The 9,904-nt window shown below is 43.3% G+C and overlaps 1 protein-coding gene across 1 annotated transcript; it reads right to left on the bottom strand.

The window, feature by feature from the left end:
• Nucleotides 1-705: 705 nt before the first annotated feature.
• hapstr1a (HUWE1 associated protein modifying stress responses a) lies at nt 706-7,938 on the bottom strand. The gene is made up of 5 exons (XM_061089500.1): nt 7,577-7,938; nt 6,301-6,381; nt 5,735-5,802; nt 5,420-5,630; nt 706-4,150 (listed from the first exon to the last, which is right to left on the bottom strand). The coding sequence occupies exons 1-5, from the start codon at nt 7,770-7,772 to the stop codon at nt 3,834-3,836; spliced, it is 873 nt and encodes a 290-aa protein (XP_060945483.1). The 5' UTR covers nt 7,773-7,938; the 3' UTR covers nt 706-3,833.
• Between the last annotated feature and the right edge of the window lie 1,966 nt (nt 7,939-9,904).

The raw sequence follows: 9,904 nt of genomic DNA, 5'->3' as shown, positions 1-9,904 counted from the left end.
TGTAAATCCTAAAAATGTAGAAAAATATATCTTAATGATAAGTAAAGTGAAATAGTCCTGGATCTGAATCAAAAAGTTACAGGTTCATTTAACAAGTTCTTTCCTGATTCAGACAGAATCCTACCACCAAGTCAGAAAAGAATGTAAACAACTTTGTGTACAAGATGTCACAAAACACCTCTGAGCCACTTAAATAACCTTGATAGTTTTATATTTAGTGTTTCTCACCAATAATAAGTTTTATTTTATTATTATTCCTTGAATTCCTTCTTTTCCCCATGAAACATTTGCAAAAGTCCTGCAGGGACAACGTCATCACACTTTCTACTGCTGTCCTTTAGCGCCACCTAGTGGCCTGCAGCAGAGCTGCTCTCTGAACGCTGATCCTCGTCTGATCATTTCTTTTGACCTTCGATAGCCCAAATGCACAACTCGGGTATTTCATTTCACTTCTAAATATCAACTGCAACAGTGATCAGTGCAGGGAGGTATTATTTGTACCTCCAGAACTTAAAGTTTCCTCTAAATAACAAGGACATATTCAGACTTGTCTCATTTGAGTCTCTAGACGTCTTTTGATCACACAAATTCAATATACTGATGTTTCATGAATAGAAGAAACTTGTCCCACATGTTCAGAGAAGAAAAAACAGATAAAACTAAACTTATAACATTTTCCTTTTTTTAATGAAACAGTCCATCCACTTGCAACTCAATGGTTTTATTTCTTTTACAATGTGAACCACATATCATACCAACAATTAAATGTTAAGTATATAGATTAGCCATTTATTACTTTTTAAACAAATAAGTATCAAGAAACAGCTAATAATAGTGTTGGCTCCAGAGACACGTGGCATGAGTCAGACTTCTTGAAACAATGTGAATGAAGGCCTGTGATTGGCTCAGGGGAAGAAAAGAAAAAACACAAAGTGCACCCCCCTTCTCTCATAACCAGAATAATCAGTGGGTTGGGAAGGGGGGGGGGGTTGACAGTGGGCTCAGAAAGACTGCACCACCCTGCTCACAGCCGACTCTAGTGAATTCCTGTTTTTCTATCGGCACTCTCCTCCTCCTCGTCCCTTTAAAACCAGCAAGCTGTCATACAACAGACACTGGGAGGTCACAGCTACTGGTTTGGTTTCAGCCTGCGATGCTACCGAGGAGAATCAGAGAGCGAGTTAAGAGTCGAAGGGAAATAAAACATATTCTTAATGCATTCCTCTGATATAATGAAGAGCTGGGCGGGACAGGCGGTCAGGTCAGTGCTCAGGATTCTAACCGTGTCAGACTCTCGCTGCCATGATGCCTCCTCAAGTCTGAATCCCAAACTCACCGACTCTAAATGTGACGTTTGGGGTTTAATTCCTATTCAAGATCCTTCCTATTTTGCATTAGTCACTAGACCTGTGATGGCGGACGCTGCCTAAAACCTGATTTAAATTTAGACCCTGGTTTATTGTTGCCCTTCAGAGCAATCAGAGGCTTTCTGTGTGTAGACAAATCAAATCTCACTTTTCAAATATTAGGTTTATATTTTCAGTCTCATTCAGTTTTCTTTTTTTTTTTACACTCCTATGCAAGAACAGAAAAAATAAAAAATATGCAGAACTCTTCATTTGACAATCAACAACTCTCAGCCCGATTCTTTTTCTTTCACCGACTAGCCAGCGATCATGTACGTGTATAAACAGCCAAAGTAAATGCAAGAAGAAAATAAAAATGAAATCTGTGACCAAAATGTAACAGAAGTTAAAAACTGGCATGCTTTTTATACAACTTAACAAAACCTACGTTTCCAGGTTATAAAAGTGAAGGGGGAGTGAGCAAGTCAACGAAAGTCAGGAGAAGAGGGAAGAGATCATTGATATCACACGAGTCGGCTCCAGTGGGCATTTACAGGCAGAAAGTCACTGTATCACTACTACAGCAGAGCATCGCTAGAAATATCCATCATTGATTTTAATATCTAGTCAACACTGTCATTGTTTACACTTTGTTAGCTTCCTATGCAACATGAAAGCATATCCCAACTTCACAAACAAGTTTTTTAAGATTTAACTCCAATTATATTTTGTTAATAATAAAATATTTATATTTATATATATATATATATACACACATACACAGTACCAGTTTATATTACTTTACAAATAACTATATATACCCACGTGTCTGACTCGTGTGATCTCAGTGTCTCCGGCTCTGCTCCTTTACAGAAGGCAACGACCATTTCAAGAACTAAATCCCGAGTTGCATCATCCTGTACCAAGTTTAAAAAAACTAAACAAAAACAATAAACAACAAACCCATTCACATCTTATTAATGCACACACCCCTTGTACAAAAAGCAGACCGTTTCCCCAACAGCCGACCAAACACTGCAGCCCGATCAGCCAGCAACTTCAGTGTTTGGTTGCCCTGTTGAGAAGTGCTACCTTCCTAAGAACATTTCTGTGATTTATGCTTCCGTTACAGCACCGATTATCGTCCAGTACGTTCGATCATTATTCAGAGAAAGAAAACCCCCAGAGTCTCTGAGCACAGGTTGAGCCCACATCCTGATCACTTTTCTTAAAGAGTGAACGAGGACGGTGCGCGACAGCTCTGTTTCTAATCACATCACGTTATGACTTCTTCTGAGCACCGACAGATAATCAATGTGTGGACCTGTTAGGGCTGGACAAGGCTACAACTTGGATACAAAGGAAGAGCCGATTTATTTGCATGAGTTGGAAGTGAAAGCTAAGTGCAGAAAATCCTTATTGCAACTCATCAGAATAATAACACTATCACATAAAACATGAGCTGCTTTTATAATAAGTTCAGGGTCGAGGGGGAAGAGGGCGTCACAGTCAACAAACAGGCCGTCTGTGAAGCTATACCACAAAGAAGCTTTTTCCTTTGTTATCCTTAACAAAAACAACGTAAAACAGGAGAGAAAACAAGGTGGAGAGAACAGTGGCAAAGAATGTTTAACACTGGTGGTTTAAAAACAAAAATGGTGACTGGCTTAACTGAATCAAGTCACCGTTGAAGCAGAGTAGTTAGCAGGAAATAAGATCTTAATGTCCAAACATCAATAGCCTGCTATTGGTAGTTCCGCGCCGTCGGCCTGGTAACCAGAGAGATGTGGCTGGCTACGAGCACATGAGGCAGGATGATGCCACAGATGTTCTCGAATTAGCGAATTAGCTCCACCAGACGGGCAACGTCAACTAAGAGCTGTGATGATGAAGTAACAGAAAGAAACCGTTGGGTTGTTTGACACAGAGCTGAGTCTCTGATCGAGCTGGGTCCAACATTTGGCGAGCAACTTGATTCACTGAGTGAGATGATTTGATCATGGCCCTCACTTCCTTATTAAGGTGGTGGGTGAGGAGGAGTGAGGTTAAGGGAGGGAAGGGCACAAATGTGTCAAGGATCAAGTGGCTTTTACTTGTAAAGCAGCACAGTGCATTTTCAACCCTTTGAGAACTGTCTGCATCCCAGAACGTGTTGGTTCCTTCATTGTCTCCTTTCCAGGGTAGCAGTGTCTGGGGAGTGTGTGACGGTGACCAGTCCTCCCAGTCTCTCTCACGCACAGTGTCCCGATTGCAGAGCAGTGATTTGTAGTAATAGTGTCGGAAAAGGAGACAAGGAAAATAATGCATCCAACATCTGATTAGACTGAACCCATTTTCAACCCGGGTTCTTTTCCACAGCCAGGCATCCGAAGCGTCAGTCCGTCCATCTGCGCATCTGTCACACATCAGCCCCTCCACCCCACCTCTCCCTGCCTTGGCTGTGAAAGCTTCCCCCCCACCCTCTCATACACATCGGCAGGCAAAAGATCAGATCATCCTGTTACGTTTGTGAGTAGGAGAGTCTGTGATGACATCACTACACTGGGTGGAATTTCGTTTCCTGGTTCCTACCCCTCCAGCGGAGGCGGAGCCTGTAGAGTCCAGATGCAGAGCCATCTCCTCTGAGATGAAAGTGTTCAGGTCCACGTCCTGGAGCCCGTTGCGCCTGCTGCGGCACACCGGCCCAGCGCCAGAAGAACCACCTCCAGCAGCACCGCCTCCATTACTGCTGCTCCCGCTCACATGTGTGGGAGAACCTGGAGCACCGGAGCGCACACTGATGCTCGCCATGGCTCCACTCAGACCTAAAGTGGGGACGGGACGAAGAGGAGAATGAGACGAGAGCAACGCTGGATGGAGAAATAAGACAGATGGGGCGTTCGATTTCAAGATAGCATAGCATTGTGTCACAGGTTTGAGGGAAATCGCTACACTGATAAGTCTTGTTTCATATCTTTAGCCATGTTTGTGGATTCGTTTGAGTAAAGCAACTGTGAAGCACGACCCAGCAAACACATCAGGGATTCATCGGTCCAATACTCATTAAGTTAAAATGTGTAGTTAAGTGAGCTCACAGCAAGTAATCAGCGCTTTGATCATCTAGCCTTTGTTAGCGTCATTTGCTCAGACTCTCTATTCTGGATCCTAGACAAGAACGTGGGTCATGAAGTTCGTGTTTCTTCAGAGAGACATTGTTAGGAAAGCACTTGGAGCTGCCATCTCACAAAAACACAGGTCCTCACTTGGCTGAACCAAATGACTCCTAAGGCAATAAAAGCACACATGATTGCAGTGCCTGTGACTTAACAAGGGACAGGTGCAGCTTCCAACCACACTATGGTAAACCGATCAAGAAACCATTACTATCCCTGACCTGAGGAATGAAACCGGCGTCTGATTGTCCTCAAGTATGTAAAGGGTTCACGGTGAAGCTTGTTTTTAAAGATCATGAGTAAATTTAAATCATTTGGTCAATCCTGACACACACAAACATCACGAGTGAAAGGCAAAAGGTATCTGATAACAGAGAAAGACAGACTGAAATGTCCTGACACAGATGGAACTTGTGTGTCTGTAACCTTAACCACCAAATGCCTGACATAACCTGCCCTAACCCCAGCTACACTCAGCCGGCCCCTTTAAATGTGAGGTCCTTCAGATTATGTACTGAATATTCATAGAGAGTTTTTAAAGCAGCTGAATCACAAATGGAAACAGTTGCATGTACAAACCCACTTGGCTTTTGGTTTTATGAGATGTTTGCTCTCGTAAACACATACACACAGGAGGGTCTAAAGAAGTGAGGCCTTCTCTCACCATTGGTCAGCACTCACATGCCCTTATCTCTGAGCCACACGTGGCAGATATGATGACTGGAGGACAAACAAACTAATTTACTCTCATGCTAACTCACATCCTGTAGTTCACACCAAGACAACAACACCAGTGGTACCACTTGTTTTCTGTCCGACAATGTATCTCCCTCCAGTGTCATCAAGATTATTTTTTAAGGTGTCTAGAATGTGTACTAGTGTCCAAGCTGTGAGCGAAACTTATACTTAAATCAGACTTACCATGCAGTGCTATGGCCTCCCTGAAGGGCTGGAGGTCTGCCTCCACAGACGAGCCCGTCTCCGATGGTGAATTGGCTCGACTCGGGGCCACCATGGCCAGCCGGGAGTTAGCCCTGCTGCTCCTGTGTGGGGGCGCTTTGCCGCACAGAAAGCTGATGAGATCCTCCCTGCGAATGGTTCTCCGGCGCTTTTTCACCCAGGCCAGCATGTCCTGAAATCCAATGCAAGAGTTCTTTGTAAACCTAATGCAGGCCGGTTTCAGATCTACGAAAACTTGAGGTGTCTTCCAAGATGCAGAGGGAGAATGAGACCCACCTTATTACGGCGTTGATGGCCTATTTGGATTCCCCGATCAAAGCTTCTCTGATGGGCCTCCACACTCTCTGCGTGGTGGGAGACAACGTTAAATAACCAGCGTCAAATCATGTATTCCAAATTAAGTGCTAACATATGGTTCCTTTACCAGTGTCAATGGGTCGGATCCAGACACTTTTAAATTTGACTTTTGTGGGTTTTAATTAATAGTTTATTTAATTCTGTACAGATCAGATTTTCAACAGATAGTGTATTAACCTCCAGAGGGAATGATCAACTCCTCACTAGCTCAACAAATTATAATCTTGGATCTTCAAATCCTGACATGTTAATTGTAAATCTAACAAAAAGATCAAAATGTTCTTGATTAGAAGAAAAAATATTTTACTGACAGGCAAAAAAACCCTAACAGGCCCTTTGAAAGAGATGTGAATTAACAAGTAACAGCCTTGATCCTGTTCTGATGGGAGCGAAACGCAAACAGAAGGAGTAGTTGTTGGCACATCAGTGAATCCTGCTCAAGAGCACAAGGGCAGGCAGAAGAGGAGGGTGACGTGGGCAGATACCTTTGTAGAGGTTGGTAACTGCTGTAGCTGCGTTCTGAAATGGCACCCACAGTGACAGGCCCTGCTGGTGGCATACTCTGTCTGTGGGAGGAAAGGGAACATGTGGTTGGTTTCTGTACGTGACACGAAGCAAATAAAATCAAAAATAAATAAAGCAAGCAAGCAAGCACACTGGAGAGCTAGAAGACAACAACACAGCGGAAGAAGGGGCGACGGGTCCGGTGCTTATGGAGGATGAGGTGAAGATCATTTCCATTCGCCATTTTGTCTTGCACCTACATTTGCAGGGACAGGGTTCTGGGGGGGCATTAAAATAACTGTGGGCTAGCGCTAACATTAGATGGCTAGCTGGGTGGGAAAGCACTGACACGCCAACTTAACTGCGGCCTCAGCAGGAAAGTTGCAAAGACATGTCAAACATGCCAAACGAGGGGGGAAAGGACTCGCCAAAATAAGAGCTGGCGTGTTGGATCTGCTGCAGTCCGAGGACACGAGCACCACAACACAACACAGACACACACACTTCCACATCGAAGCAATAATATACTCGCCATTTTGTGCTTATAACGCGTTGCAGAACTGCTCACTCAGCAGCTCGGGTGTTTTTTAAAAAGCACATCCACACAAACCCCCCCACAGCGGGACTGTCCCCCCTTTAAAAGGGACATTATTCTAGGACCGGCTCGCGGAGGGGGAATGGACCGTGGCGGTGACAGCCTTCGAGAGACTGTCATCTGGGGAATGTCGCGTAGCTACGGTTGTTGTTACCATCGCCATTTTGTTACTAGCATAGCTACGTTAGCTTGAGTCTCTTTTAACTTGGTGTCAACAAGGGGACTCCGCTGACAAAAGATGTCCCCTGTGATCCCGGGGACACTCGGCTGTGCGAGTCCAGCTTTGTGTTTGGTGGAGGTTCGAGTCCGCCGCGGAGGTTCGAGTCCCCCACTGTTTTTTTTTGTCGCTAGATAGCACAAAGCTAGCTAAATTTAGTATTGCAAAATCAGCTGTAAACGCTACCCCCCGTACTGACCAGCAGCGAGTTAGCATCCGAGCTAGTTAGCATCCAGGCAGCCTTGACTGGTGGCAGTGGACGGTAACGGGGAGGTATACTGCCTGGATGCTAACTAGCTTTGATGCTAACTTGCTACTGGTCAGTACGGGGAGATCCACTGCCCGGATGCTAACCCCCAAAGCCCGCGGGCGGATCCAGCGGTACCGACCCCGCTCCCCGGACCCACAACTAACACACAAAGACACGGGGTTGGTTTTTTTGGACCTTTGTATAACTGTGCCACGGCGGTAGCGGAGTTCTGGAAGAGGTGCCACAGCTTCTCCTGGTCGTTGTCGGCCTCCTCCTCGCTCGGCTCCCGCTGCTCCGCCTCGGCCAGGCACTGCCGCTCCCATTTTGAGAACCAGTGCTCGGGTCCGTGCTCCTGGATCTCCGAGTCCCCTTCTTCCTTCTTCTCCTCCATTTAGCGCAGCCGCACCCGAGGAGGAGCTCGTGTAATCTGGGTGGAATCGTGTGGATCGGGCCCGTGATGAGAGTAATGAGGGAGGAGAATGGCGATTAGTACAGTTTTGACTCGTTCGCACTGGAACATAAGCTTCCTCTATGCTAGCGGTGGCATCAGGGAGGAGACGCTTAGCTCACTGGTTTTCCTAGTTGCCGATGTCGGTTTATATATACAACGCACACTATCCTGTTATGCGCCTAGTCCCACCCCTCCCTGTAGATGCCAACGTGGATTGGTCAATTGAGGCCGTGAGGGTGGGCTTTGGGTCTTTTCTTTGAATTTGATTGGAGCTGCACTTCGTCTGTCACAGCATTGACACAAAAGAAGCTCGGTACAAATGACCCACAACTAAAGCTTGCAAGAGAGCACAGATAATAATATAATATAATATTACAATTGTATTATTTTCCTCTTTGAGCTAATATAGTTGTTAGATAGATAGATATATAGATCCTGTTTTGCATTTTGCATTTTATTTTACTTTTTACTTTAGTTTTTATATCTTTTATATATTGTTTTTTTCTTATGTGTAGTACTTATTGCGTTTTTATGTTTTATGGTCATTGTTTGCACATTCAACCAAAACAAATTCCAGGTAGGTCACCTGTAAACCTACTTGGCAATAAATACATTCTGATTCTGATTGAGGCATCCAGTAACACACCAAAAAGTCAAACACAAGAGCATATGAATAATAAAAGTTCAGAGTGAGTCGAGAGTAAGTTCACTGTACTAAGAGGAAAGTCTCACCACCAGAACTACTACAAAGCTGTCACTGTAAAGAAGTAGGTGCTAATGGAGATGTTGATTTTACAAGTATTTTAAGTACAGGGTGATTGAAAGACACGAGTAACCGACACAGAGTACTGAAGCCAGATATAAATACAGATTTATTTATAAATAACGGAAGCTATACAAAGTTGTGTAGACTAGCATAGCCTGTAAAATTATAGTACAAAAAAAGAAGGGAAAAACAGTGCAAGAGTAAAACTTAAACTAGAGATATAACATATATAAAATCAAATAAAGATCAATATAGGCAGTAGTGGTATATTTAATGACATCCTTTAACTGTCTGGAAGTCTATTGAGATGATTCACCTTTTAGAAAATAATTATTATTTTCATATCCTAAATTTGGAAAAGCTCTATAACTTCCTGGTATGAAATGAACAACACTCAGTGAAATGAAACAAACCAGAGTGAGCCAGACAATATGAAGAATTCAACTGCGACAGCGTCTGACTGGATTCATCCACTGGATGGTGCCATTGCCACAGGATGTGAAGAGGAGGCAGTTCCACGCAGTTCTGGTTTCTTCACTGCAGATGAGGATTAGCTAAAGGCTGGACCAGTAACTTTCAGAGAGACACTGTCTTGGTGAGGGGACAAATCATGTTGGTTGTCTGTTGTCCTACACAAAGGAAAAACAATTAGACATCATTGTCAATTACAGACCCCACTTCAAATGTTGTGGATTGCAGGTTTTACTTGATGGACCCACAATTCAAGTACTTTGAATGTGCTTCATCTATTAGTGCCTAGTTTGTTGCCTGTTATCTGAAAATAACCTATAGTAGTACAATACTTCTAAACAAACAAGCAGCCCCCTGGAAACCTTTGAGAACTAATTTAATGAGCCTCACCAGAACAGGCTGTATATCGAATACACAAAATAAGTGTAGATAAATTGGTGTTAATAGCTACAAATGATCCAGAAAGAGGCGGATGGCTGAAGCTATTAAGTCTCTTCAAAGCTCACTAGACTATGAATATGTAGATTAAGTCATTAAGTGTTTTTCCCCCTTGCCACTGTTTGTAAATATTACTTTTTTCCGCTTACTTTTGTTACTTTTTTGTATAATTCCTCTTATTTATATTTACATGTTGGAAATAAATAAAATGCTGAAGGGAACTAGAATGGAATAAAGAAATAAACGCATGAATGTTTTACTTGAAGAAGTAAAATCATACAGTGAAAAGCTGCAATGTTAATGGTTACAAATATGTATTTTCATTTGATCTAATGGGTAATATATAAGCTTATCTTATCTTATCAAGTATAAGGAGATTGAAAGACACAAGTAGAAC

The sequence above is a fragment of the Limanda limanda genome, chromosome 17 (genome assembly GCF_963576545.1).
Source record: "Limanda limanda chromosome 17, fLimLim1.1, whole genome shotgun sequence".
NCBI lineage: Eukaryota > Metazoa > Chordata > Actinopteri > Pleuronectiformes > Pleuronectidae > Limanda > Limanda limanda.
Note: the sequence above shows the minus strand (reverse complement) of the source record. Positions and strands in the feature narration are given on the sequence as shown.

Bases quoted from the DNA above. Each gene is read 5' to 3' on its own strand.
- hapstr1a (XM_061089500.1), bottom strand. From the start codon at position 7,772: ATGGAGGAGAAGAAGGAAGAAGGGGACTCGGAGATCCAGGAGCACGGA. The intron at 5,803-6,300 runs GTATCTGCCCAC...CCCACCACGCAG, and splicing joins AGTTACCAACCTCTACAAAG to AGAGTGTGGAGGCCCATCAG. The intron at 4,151-5,419 runs GTAAGTCTGATT...TCCCCACTTTAG, and splicing joins GGAGGCCATAGCACTGCATG to GTCTGAGTGGAGCCATGGCG.